At 39.8% G+C, this 13,310-nt stretch overlaps 1 protein-coding gene across 1 annotated transcript in view; it reads left to right on the plus strand.

Moving 5' to 3' along the window:
* LYST (lysosomal trafficking regulator) overlaps positions 1–13,310 on the plus strand; it is a 222,988-nt gene that overhangs the window by 86,625 nt on the left and 123,053 nt on the right. Inside the window, exons 20-26 of the mRNA XM_006872009.1 lie at positions 1,301–1,432; positions 2,630–3,236; positions 3,714–3,891; positions 7,470–7,639; positions 10,042–10,272; positions 11,545–11,711; positions 12,168–12,320. Of these exons, the coding sequence (XP_006872071.1) occupies positions 1,301–1,432; positions 2,630–3,236; positions 3,714–3,891; positions 7,470–7,639; positions 10,042–10,272; positions 11,545–11,711; positions 12,168–12,320 (1,638 nt within the window). The remainder of the gene's footprint in view (positions 1–1,300; positions 1,433–2,629; positions 3,237–3,713; positions 3,892–7,469; positions 7,640–10,041; positions 10,273–11,544; positions 11,712–12,167; positions 12,321–13,310) is intronic.

Genomic DNA, 13,310 nt, shown 5'->3' on the forward strand with positions numbered 1-13,310 from the left:
AGCAACGTGTAAAGGTTAGGATGGGCTGACTCAGGATGGTAAGGAGTAAGTTTAGTCTTAGATGTTTGGCATTTGTGGTTATAGTGAATCATAGTGTAATTGTCTAGCAGGCATGGGTGTGAGGAATCTAACCTGGGGAAAGTGTTAAGGAGCTACTGCGATCGATTGTCGTTAGTTAAGGGTTTAACAGTAGATGAGACCAGTACAGAAAAGTAGATACAGAAGGAAAGAGGAAGCTGAGACAAGAACTTACACAGATGGCCTTTGTACAGCGCAGGAGGCCTACTTACATGCAGATTTTGTTTCCTGTTGCTATTGTGACAAGCTCAAGGTTTGCAAGAATCTGCTTAAAATGCCATGTAGTGCAAATCATTTCCACATGGTTTGTTGTATTTCCAGTAACTGCTAGCCCCTCGCTATTCCAGCCCTGCTTACTGAAGAGATGAACTGCTGACCTGGAAATGATTTCGTGTCACATACGTTTTAAGCAGGGTGACATTTCAGAAGAAAATTCTGGTAGCTATGAGGGTTTGCAATTGACACGATGTCCATCACGGAGAGTGTTTGGAGAACTGTGACAGTAATCCAAGTCAGAAATAGCAAGAGCCTGAATTACGGCCCTGTCGTAGAGATGAGGAAAGCTCCAGAAATAGGACATAAACTCAGTAGAACCTGGTCCTGACTTGATGTGAATACAGGAAAGGCAGTGATCAAGGATGCTTCAGGTATCTACCTGGTGAGTGGGTGACTCCACCACCAAACCAGAGGACAGAAAGATGACTCCGATCTGTTACATCTCTGGTACATATAAGAAACCAGACAGTTGAATTTATCAGTTTGAAGCTCACAAAGGAAGTTTAAGTTGTAAGTATCCATTTTTAGAGTCATATTAGACATTGCAGGGATATGTAAAAAAAATAAGACACAGTCCTTCCTCATAGAATGAACAGATGAGCAGTCCCGCTGGGAAGAACACATTAATAATTAAGTGACTAATTAAATAGTAAACCATAAACTTAATGCAAGTATAGTTAAATGCAAAGGAAGTAGAAGCTAAATGACCAGTAATTTTCAACCAAAAAACTGTAGCAAAACATTATAGAAGATAAGTATTCATTTATCAAGTGTCTATTAGTAAAAAGTATGTCCTATTTTTTCCTCTCTGAACATCTTTTTATAAAGAAGCATATTTAATGATTTGCTTTCAAAGTTGTATTTCTTGTTTATCCTTTTTTTTTAGTTTGATGTCTCAAAAAAAGATTTTCCCTAAAATGAATTTGTCTTCTCCTCTTTATTGTAGACGGCAAGATCTTTCAGGAGAAAATCCAGTCAATCAAGTCCTTGAGACGCTCCAGCAGTGGAGGGGAGTCTCTTAGTAGTCCTGGGGTCATGGTAATAAATCCATCAGGCTTCTCCGCTTCACCCCTTGAAGGTAAACGTGATAGTGAGGGAAGTACACACTTTCTGGTTTTAGTCTTGAATATTAGTGAGTACATTGTGCATGCTAGCATACTATTGTAGCATGATAATAATAGACTAAGTGAGTAGAAGATTAAAGTGATCGGGTGTGTTTAGGAATTAGTTTTCCTTACCTTCTAGTAACAGTACTTGAGCTCAGCCCAACAAGAGCACAGGTCCTCTGGAGAACTTGGGAAGCACGTGTAGGGCCCGCATTATCTGAGTCATTTGTTTTCTTCTTGTCTGTTTTGTTTTCCCATTGTCTTGAAAACTTTTGGTGTGGCTCACTCCTTCCTGCTTAAAACAATCACTTGTCATTGAATGGTCATTCCACACTCCAGCCTCCAGTTCTCTGGGACCTTCTTCTCTGTCTACCAGTATGCATGCACCTGTATTGGACTTTATCATTCCCTACTTCTGAAACACAGCCTGCTCTCATTCTAGATTCTTTCGCAACATCCCAGGTTCCTTTCTGCTTTACCTTTCGCTATCCACCTGATCCCATTATCTAAGAATTTCAACATAATTTTTTGTCCTCTTGACCTTTTTGCATTCTTATACTGAAAAACCCTCACTCTGGGTCAGTCTAACACCGTGTCATCTCCATTTCTGTCTTCACTTGACTAAACTCGAGGTCAGTCTAACACCATGTCATCTCCATTTCTGTCTTCACTTGGCTGACAGCTACTAGAGACCTCAGAAAATACCTGCCATGACAAGGGTCTCCAACCACAGCAGGGTTTGTAATGTCATAGTTACTCTGTAGGGTAAGCACTGTACTACGAACCCCAAGGTCAGTGGTTCGAGCCCACTAGCCATTCCACGGAATAAAGATGAGACTTTCTCCTCCCACAAAGATTTAAAGCCTTGGAAACCCTATACAGGGTCGTTACGAGTTTGAGCTGACTTCTCAATAATAATATATTCTACCTCATTTCTTAAAAGGTAAAATAAGTGCAGGCTTCCTGCTTGTGAATTGGCCTCATGTCTTTTCCCTTTCTGGCTACTGCCCTTTTTCATAAGGATCGCTCGTGGCCCAGTGGTGAAGCACTTGGCTGCGAACCCAAAGATCAGTGGTTTGAAGTAACCAGGGCTAGCTAACTGGACTATTATGCTAGTGGTGACTGATAGTGGTTCACTCAGGTGATCATTTTTTGTCTATTTTTGTCAGGAAACGATTCCTCCAATGCTATTCCACACCGTGGTGTTGCTCACATGCTGCGTTCTAGAAGCCTACCAGCATTCCCTACGTCACCACTAATGCAACAACAAAAACTGACAGCCAGTTTGGGTGGTAGTACTGAGAAGTTACGAAGTATTGCAGATAGTTATGCTGCCACTCACCCAGAGCAATGGAACCCTCAGGCGAGTTCTGAGACCCTGAAAAAAGGCCAAGAGGACGCATTCGTCAGTAGCTGTGAATCTGCAAAAACGATCTGTGAAATGGAAACCTCTGTCAATGGCGTTGCCAAAGAAAAACTAAGTTTTCCAGTGGTCAAAGTAGGTCCTAAAGAAGTTGGTGCAGACCCCAGCCCAGACGATGACAGTCCTGGGAACGAGTCCTCCCCACACCGTCCTGATTTTCCCAAAGGGCTTGCCTCCTTCCAGCGAAGCCACAGCACTATCGCTAGCCTAGGACTGGCCTTTTCCACACAGAATGGATCTACAGCTCGTGGCCGTTGGCCAAATCTTGTTGCTGGGAACACTGATCATTGGGAAAACTTGTCCTTTTCTCTTGATTATGAGCAGAGCTACAAGCGAACTACAAGTGCTCATAGGTGTGTGTGCGCCTTCGGGCCCTCCTTCCGTGTGCTGTTTCTTTGTAGAATTTAGAAGTATTTTCATTCTGTCACTCTTGATAATAATACACCATATACATTAATGGACGTGTTCTAAATCTGTTACCCAGTACACTAACCACATGTGGCTATTGAACTCTTAAAGTGTGGCTTAGAGCATCTGAGGAACTGAGTTGGTGTTTATTTAATTTCAATTTTATTAGTTTGGCTATGTGTGGTTTGTGTCTACTGTATTAGACATTGCAGGTATATGTGTAGTAGACTGTATTCCTCAAATATACCAGTGATAAAAACTAACAATAAATTCATCAGTTATACCAGAAAACATTTTCTTAAATCCTATGAACATTTGTCTCATATTTAGAGCGGGTATTGATACTCATCACAGCTCTTAAAGTAGTAGCATATATTTTGCTCCCTGATAATGCGTTAATGAGACGTTTTTGGCTGTTTTAGTGTAACAGAAGACTGTTTAATACCTATTTGCTGTGGCTTGTATGACCTCTTAAGTGGCGTTCTTCTGATTCTGCCTGATGTCATGCTAGAAGACGTGATGGACAAGCTCATTCAGGCAGAAACACTGTTAGTCCTTGTGAACCACCCGTCACCTGCTATACAACAAGGAGTTATTAAAGTAAGGGCAATGCTACATCAATGTTGTTCTAACTCAGAAAAATAAATGTGTAATTTAGTATTTGAAATGTATGTTGAGGTAGACCCAGGACTTTGTTTTATAATGAAAGTTAATGAACTGATACAGGGAATGTTAGGGGCTCAGGGGCTACAGCATTTGACTATGAACTCAACAGTCATTGGTTCAGACCCACCGAGGGGGAATGTGGCAGTCTGCTTTCTTAAGTGTTTACAGCCTTTGACTACCTATGGGCCAGTTTCCTGAGTTGGACTCAACTCGATGGTGTGAGTTTTTCTTTTTAAAAATATAAATAGTTTGTTATTAATATTTCATATTTTCATATATATTACCATCCAATTATATTAGTGTTTTATTTAATCTACCAATAATTAGCATATTTTGCCACAGTATATCGATTTTGCAAAAATTATGAAGAACTTGCAGTTCACTGAAAATATTTCCTACAGTGTATTGTCAGATCTCAGTTTAGTTGTCACCTTTTCAGAGAGGCCATCCTTGATCTTTCCCCTGGCCGTGCTCCTCATTATTGTATTTTCTTCTTGTTGTTGTTAAGTGTTGTCAAGTTGGTTTCGGTTTGTAGTGACCCTGTATAAGATTTCTGAGGAGCAGCTGGTGGGTTTGAACTGCCAATCTTGTGGCTCACAGTCCAGTACTGATCCTACAGCACCATTATTGTATCACAGCATCTGTGGGTTTTTTTGCAGTCGTTTTGTTAATTCCTCTGTGTACTTGCGTTTTAAATCCTCCATGCCAAAATCAAAGCTACTTGAGGGTAGGCATGTAGTGTCTACTGCAGGATAGCTCCTAATCACATTGTTGAATGAATGAACGTGGGGTCAGAATTGTCTCCATTAGAAAACAATCCAGTATTGAGATGGTCTTTAAAATAGTTTCATTTTCTTGAGTTTGTCTGGGTGTAGGATTTCGTTTAGTCACTCCCCCTCATTATTTATTGAGCTCCCATTCCATGTATAAAACTCTGGGCTAGTTGTTATATGGGACTTAAGGAGGACTACTGTAAGTCCCTTCATTTTGGAGAGGTACATGCACCCAACTAAGGTGTAAGGAATTCTGTGATGACTGCTGCAGTTAATAAAGGAGAATGGAAATATATGAAAAGCAGTTCCTTGTAATGTGAGAAGCTGGAAAGATTCATTCAAGAGGTGTGTTTTCTATTATGCTGTAAACAAAGAAATATTTTCAGAAAGAATAATAAATGTTGTAAGGTGCCTTCCAGTCGATTCCGACTCATAGTGACCGTATGCACAACAGAATGAAACAGCCCGGTCCTGCACCACCCCCACAATTGTCACACTTGAGCCCATTGCTGCTGTCACTGTGCCAGTCCATCATATTGGGGTCTTCCTCTTTTTCACTGACCCTCCACTTTACCAACCATGATGCCCTTCTCCAAGGACTGGTCCCTCCTGATGATAATAAGTCTGAAGTATGAAAGACAAAGTCTGGCCATCCTAGCTTCTAAGGAGCACTCTCACTGATTTTTTTCCAACACGGATTTGTTTGTTCTTCTGGCAGTTCATGGTACTTTTAATATTCTCCTCCAACATCATAACTCAAATACATCAGTTCCTCTACAGTCTTCCTTATTCATTGCCCAATTTTCACATGCTATTGAAAATACTATGGCTTGAGTCTGGTGCACCTTAGTACTCAAACGAACATCTTTGTTGTTGTTATTGTTAAGTGCCATCGAGTCGGTACCGACTCACGGCGATGTTGTGCACAGTAGGATGAAACACTGCCCAATCCTGGGCCAACCTCACTGTTGTTGCCACGCTTGAGTCCATCAGTGCTGCTACTTGGCCAATCCATCTCATTGGGGGTCTTCCTCATTTTCTCTGACCCTCCACCGTACCAAACATGATATCCTTCTCCAGCAACTAGTCCCTCCTGACAATATGTCCGAAGTATGAGAGATGAAGTTTGGCCATCCTGGCCTCCAAGGAGCACTCTGGCTGCACTTCTTCAAACACGGATCTGTTGGTTCTTTTGGCAGCCCATGGCACTTTCAGTATTCTCCTCCAACACCATAACTCAAAAGCATCAATTCTTCTATGCTCTTCCTTATGCACTGTCCAGCTTTCGCATGCATATGAGGTTATTGAAAATACCATGGCTTGCGTTAGGCCACCTTAGTCTTCAAGCTGATGTCTTTGCTCTTCACTACTGTAAAAAGGTCTTCTGCAGCAGATTTGCCTAATGCAATACGTTGTTTGATTTCTTGACTGCTGTTTCCATGAGTGTTGATAGTTGATCCAAGAATGAACTCCTTGACAACTTCAATCTTTTCTCTGTTGATAAGAATGTTGTTTATTGGTCCAGTGGTGAGGATTTTTGTTTTCTTCACATTGAGATGCAATCCATACCAAAGGCTGTGCTCTTTGATCTTCATCAGTAAATGTTTTAAGTCCTCTTCACTTTCAGCAAGCAAGGTTGTATCATCTGCATATCGCAGGTTGTTAATGAGTCTTCCTCCAATCCTGATGCCGTGTTTTTCTTCATAGAACCCAGTTCTCTGATTATGTGCTCAGCATACAGGTTGAATAAGTATGGTGAAAGAATACAACCGTGTCGCACAGGGTTTTAAACCATTCAGTGTTCCCATGTTCTGTTCAAACAAACGCCTCTTGGTCCAAGTACAGATTCCTCATGAGAACAATCAAGTGTTCCAGAATACTCATAGTTTGCAATGTTGTCCATAGCTTGTCCTGGTGAGCTCCATATCTAAGTGAGAAGTCAAAGAATGAGACCCATGTTAGAGATAGTCACTGGAATGGAGGAGTTACCTTCATAATTAAATGTGGGACAAGAGGAAGAGAAAACCCAGAAGTCAAGTTAGCCTTCAAAACCTTCAAAACTTGCTGCCATTCTCTTAAGATCAAAACCATGGAAGAATTCATTTTGGAAGGAAAAGTAATTTCATTCTAGACATACTTCATTTATTGTGATAGAAGCAAGTGGCTATTCAGGCCTGTGCTCAGGATGAATAGTCTGTCGAGAATGCTACAAACAGAGGTCCAGAGTCTGTGTATACAGATTCACAGAGATCAGAGTGCAGTTTATAGCTGTTGCCTGAGTTTTGTCCTTCAGAATTATCCACAGATGTCCTGGAAAAGGACATCATGTTCTTTACATAGTGGAAGATCAGTGAAAAGAGGAGGATCCCCAGTGAGATGGATTGACAAAGTGGCAGCAGCATGAACAGGCTCAACTGTAACCATGCAAGGATGGCACAGGACCGGGCAGTGTTTCTTCTGTCATGCATAGGGTTACTGTGAGTCAGAACCAACTCTGTGGCATCTAACAACAACTAATCCTATTTTGACTGGACTAAGGATGCCAGTCTCCTAGGTGCCCCTGTCTAACTACTGAAGCCGGCTCCCTATCATAGACGTAGTAAGATCTCTAAGTTCAGTCATTTTTGTTTTGCTTTGACAGTGGCACAGTGTTCTGAGTTTTTACAAGTATGGTCCATTAATTTGAATAGATAATAAATCTTAACATATTATCTAAATCTTCTTACATTTTTTCTTTAGCTATTAGATGCATATTTTAATAGAGCATCTAAGGAGCAAAAAGATAAATTTCTGAAGAATCGAGGCTTTTCCTTGTTAGCCAACCAGCTGTATCTCCATCGGGGAACTCAAGAATTATTAGAATGCTTCATTGAAATGTTCTTTCGTAGAAGTATTGGACTGGATGAAGAGTAAGTATGTCCTCCCTACCACCATAACTGAACATTTGGGGTTGTAAATCTTCAAAGTAAAATTTAGTAACTAATTGTTTTAAATTGTTGGATTACCTTTAAGGGAAAAAAAATCTGGTGAAAGTTATTTTCCAGAGGAACCAATTCATTATTTTCATTATGATATTTTTTCTCATATAACTTCTTCCTTTGTATTTCATTCATTGTGTTGACACCAGATACAAATGAATGTTTCACTAAAGAAAAAAAGGATTTGACACAGTATTAACATGAGGTTGCCATGAATTGGAATTGATTGAACAACAGTGATGTATAAACTTGAGGTTCACTGGAAAGTAACGAGGCTCAAGTAGTCTCGGAGACAATTCTGTGGGTGTCATGTGAGGAGCTCCTGGAGGAAAGTGAGCCTGGAATTTCTGGGTCTAGTCATTGCTGAGATTTGACTCCAGCATAATGTCGAAGGATTAGCACATTAAAATGATGATAGAAATGTATTTTCTCGAAAACCAAAAGTTTCACAGAAAAGCTAAACTGCTATTTCTGTCTATGACAGAGTAGAGAAATATGTCTCTATTGTAATAGATAAATTTAGACCTTTGGAGAATTAACCTAGTAATTGTGGTAATGCCAATTAATAGTACAACAGTACTTTTTATTTGCATACAGAATGAAACAATTCTACATTTCCTCATTTGATTCTCACAGCAGTCTTGAGAAAAAATAGGTCAAATATCATTACCTAGATTTGACAGGTAAAGCATATGAGATGTAAAATGCTAAAATGATTTCCCTTCATCACAGAGGCAAACAGCTTTGGGACAGGGACTCGATGCATTGTTTTAAAACGAGGGAGTAGTTAATCTTTCAGTCCAAGAACAGAGGACCCTAGTACCATCAAGGAAGAAGAGCACAAGCAGAATGTAAGACCCTATCCAGAGAAGCAGTGACACAGTGATGGGGGCAGAGATGGGGACATGGAGAGAGGGAGCAGCTGAGGACTCTAGATTCATGGGAAGAGAAGGGCTGAGAGATGGCAGCCAGGAGGCAGACTTGCAGAATGTGCACTTTGGTGGTGTAAATTATTATATATGCCTGAGTGTTTATTAAAAAAAATAATTCTAAAATAAGCTGAAATGAATAGAGAGAAAGACTTAACTGATGGTACATAGAGGGGATTACAATCATTGTAATGAAACAAGGTGTATGATTTGTTGAGTATAAAACTGATGGTCTGCCCTGTAAACTTTCATTCAATCCACAATAAAAACTTATATTAAAAAAAAGATGCATTGTTTTTGGTAGGCCTCTTTTTACTAGCTTGCGGCACTTACTAGATGGCCCATAAAACAAGCGTTCTTTGATTGCTGTTTAGTATTGTATGGTGGTAAAAGTTTACAGAACAAATTAGTTTTGCATCCCATAATGCATACACAGATTGTTCTGTGATGTTGGTTGCAGTCCATAATGTGTCAGCATTCTCCCCATTTCCATTCATGCCCTTTTCCTGCTCCTTCCTGCCTTCTTAATTTTGCTTTTGAGCAGATGCTGCCTTTTTGGTGTCATTTGGGTAAGTGTTCTGAGGAGCATGCTCCACCCAGATGTTCCCTTAATGGGCCTGTCTTCTGTGTGGGTGAAAGGGTTGCTCTGGCTGTGGCTTCAGTTCTAAGTTAGAAGGTTTGGGGAGTTCACCAGTCTCTATCAGATCAGTAAATCTGATCTTTTATATGAATATGAGTTTTGTTCCACCTGTCAGATATCTTTTCTTGTGGTCCCATCTCGTTCTTCTGGTCTCAGGTTAAGGGAGGCTGTGATTCATGTGGTCCATTAGTCCTGTGGACTCATTGTTTCCTTGAATCTTTGGTTTTCTTTACTCATCTTTGCTCCAGAATGAAAGAGACGGAGAGGTGGAACTTAGGTCGCTGCCTGCAGGCATTTAAGACCCCAGTCACTACCCACCCAAACTAGGATGTAGACTGTTGTCTTCATGGACTCTCCTATGCCAATTGGCACAGCTGTCCCTCAAAACTAGATGTCCCTAGCCCTCAGTCTCAGTCTTGGGAGGTGTTTGGTCAGGGCTAAGAGGTTTCTTAACTTAATCTTTAGACACTTAATGATGAATTGAGTCCGTTAACCCTATGAAAGTGTAGAACAAATTTTTCATCTCAATGTCTGTGTGTGTATCTTGGGATGGACTAGGAATAGCTTTTCATTATTTGATCTTTTAATGTAAAAAAAAAAATCCCAAAAAAAAACCAAATGCTTAAGAACACTTGTTTCTCAAATTAATTTTTTTATAGTAGCTTCAAATTTGGGTTAAAAAAACCGTGCAATTATAGCCACTTTTTCTTATTTTGTGGATGATCTCTTACTAACTCTGCATAACTGTTTATTATTTATTACAGATTTGATCTGGAAGATGTGAAAAGCATGGGACTTTTTCAGAAGTGGTCTGTTATTCCGATTCTGGGACTAATAGAGACTTCACTGTATGACAACATGCTCTTACATAACACTCTTTTACTGCTTCTCCAGATTTTAAATTCTTGTTCTAAGGTAGCAGATCTATTGTTGGATAATGGTCTACTCTATGTTTTATGTAATACAGTAGCAACGCTGAATGGATTAGAAAAGAAGTAAGTTTTAAATTATTTTTTAAATTCTATTCTGGTAAATAATTTAGAGAGGAAAAATCTTAGTAGTAGGTTTCATTAAAGCATGCAGTTTTTAAAAAATGCTCTCAAAGAACGTCTTTGTTACATAAGTTACTTTTTCTAATCAGCAAAGCTTGGTTAGAAAAGAAGGTATTTTCATATGACCTACATTTAGACATTTAGAGATTGAAGACAAGTAGAATTAATTGCCCTTATATATATATTTTCCAGACCATGGTGGTGGTCATTGTATGCAGTTGAGTTTTTTCCCACTTCCATGTGTAGTGCTGTGGGATAATGCACTGGACTTCAACATAGGTTTGAACCACAAGGTCAGCAGTTCAAATTCACTAGCTGCTCTTTGGAAACTATACAGGGTTGCTATGAGTCAGAACCAACTCGACAACACTTAACAACAACTTATTCACGCACAGCCCAAAGTACTGTTATTGTCCCCATCAGGAATAGGAAATTGAGGATTTGAGCAATACAGTAACTTGTGGAAAATCACACAGCTAAAAAATAACAGAGGAGGGGAGAATGAATTGTTTTTGCTTCAAACACCTGTGTTTTGAGCTCACCATGTTGTTGTTGTTAAGTGCCGTTGAGTCGGTTCTGACCCATAGCGACCCTGTACAGGGTTTCCGAGGGTGTAAATCTTTACGGGAGTAGAAAGCCTCATCTTTCTCCCGCGGAGCGGCTGGTAGTTTCAAACCGCTGACCTTAAGGTTCACAGCCCAATTCGTAACCACTACGCTACTTGAGCTCACCATACTGTCCTATAATTGTTGTTGTTAAATGCCCTAGATTCGGGTCCAATTCAAAATGACTCATTGTTGGGTTTCCAAAGAGGGACTAGTGGGTTTGAACCACCGACCTTGTAGTTAGCAGTCCAGTGCTTATCTACAGTGCCACCATAAGCATGAATAAATATTGAATAAATGGATCAATCAATCAATTAATTAATGCCAGTAACACAGGGATTTAAACCCAGTTGTCTTTGTTTGGGAGCCCTGGTGGCCTGGTGGGTTACGTGTTGAGTTGCTAACCCTAAGTCAGCAGTTTGAATCTACTACCTGCCAGGAAAAACAGGAAGGCTTTCTGCTGCCATTAAGATCTATCTACAGCCCAGAAACCCTTCACACAGGTCAGAATCAACGTGATGACACTGGTTTGGGTTTTTGTCATTGCTTTAAATTACTCGCTCTTTCTCTTACAAACGTTCTGTTCATTTTTCTTTTCTTTTATCTTTAGTGTTCCTTTGAGTGAATACAAACTGCTTGCCTGTGATATACAGCAACTTTTCAAAGCAGTTACAATTCATGCTTGCAGTTCCTCAGGCTCACAGTATTTTAGGGTTATTGAAGACCTTATTGTACTGCTTGGATATCTTCAAAACAGCAAAAATAGGAGGACACAAAGTAAGATCTCATTTTTATGAGTTCAGGTGGAATTGTAGAGTAAACTAAACATGTTATTTGAACCTAATCTTTTTTTCTTGAAAACTCGTTCACTGAAGGCGCTAACCTTAAGTTTGTGATCATATCTATTGTTTTTACAAAGAAGTGTTTTTAAGGGGTTAAATATAGGAAAAGTGATGCCTTGGTGTAATACAAGGAAATAAGTTTACAAGCTAGTATTTTTAACTGAATTTTGCAAAGCGGCTATCTGGAACTTTACTTTAAAATGATTTTTTAAAACAGTTTACACATATTTGCTACCATCAAGAACCCTTGTTTTCCAACATTTTAAAATATGTATCTTTAAATTAATGACACATTATTTGAAATTTAGCTATTGCATGAATATAAAAATGCATATAATTAAACAACTAGCACCCACCTAGCTTGAAAACAACCCAGTGTCTTTGTTTGTAGCTATGGCTGTGGCACTGCAGTTCCGAGTTCTACAGGCTGCTGTTGAGTTTATAAGGACAACTGCAAGTCAGGATTCTGAAAACCTTACAAATACATTCCAGTCACCTTCTGCTCCCCATCATGCAATGTTTCCAAAGCAGAAAAGCACTTCTGGTGAGTACTGACATATGTTTTACTAATTATAGGTGGAAGGTAGCTTTACTTTCCTATATGAAAGCGTTTGCATTTTTTGCACAAAATTTTGAGAGCATTTTTCTCCCAGCAGCAGCTATTCTATTGCTTTCTTTCCAGTACTCTTCTCATTTAGTTATTTCTTGAATCTACCATGTGTCAAGTATGCTAAGTGTTGGGGATACACTGAAGGAAAAAAAAGACATGGTTTCTGCCCTCCCATCATTTATAGAATAGTGGGAAACTATGGGAATAGTGACTAGAGCAGGGCAACATAGTTGGCATCAGGGATTGAGGGAAGTCTCTGAGGAAGTGAGATTTAATTATAGCATAAAGGATAAAAGGGAGCTAAAAGAAGAGGGAAGAGCATTCGAGGCAGAGCGAATTGATACTGTGAAGCTTCTGATGGGAACAGACACCATTCAGCCAGACTGTGGAGCCTGAGGAAAGAGCAGTGAAAGATCACCATGTCTTCTGTATAAGAGAATGGTAGAGAGCACAGCAAGCAAGTGGGGAGTCAGGTACTGTTGTACTTGTCAAGGCAGGAGATGTTGGTGGCTTGGTTAGATGCAGGTGACATCAGAGAGTGCTGTAAATGAGTACATACCATAAAATAGTGAGTACTGTTTGTCAGGTTCCCTTATTTACTCATTGCACTAAATCTGCTGTTACCTTTAGATACGCACAATCCATAAAGATATTCACTACCGACACACATAGATATATCAGGGGACTTCAAAAAGTTCATGGAAAAATGGAATGAAAAGACAATGAAATTTTTCCATGAACTTTTGCCGCCCCCTCATAGATATGTATGTATCTGGAGTGGGCTGTGCCAGATATGACAAATTGAAGAGGAATGGTGTTGCATTCATTGTCAAAAAGAACATATCCAGATCAGTCATGAGGAACAGCCCTGTCTGTGATAGGATAATATCCATGCGCCTACAGGGAAGCCCAGTTAATACCACT

This window comes from Chrysochloris asiatica, unplaced genomic scaffold (assembly GCF_000296735.1).
Source record: "Chrysochloris asiatica unplaced genomic scaffold, ChrAsi1.0 scaffold00179, whole genome shotgun sequence".
NCBI classification, from domain to species: domain Eukaryota; kingdom Metazoa; phylum Chordata; class Mammalia; order Afrosoricida; family Chrysochloridae; genus Chrysochloris; species Chrysochloris asiatica.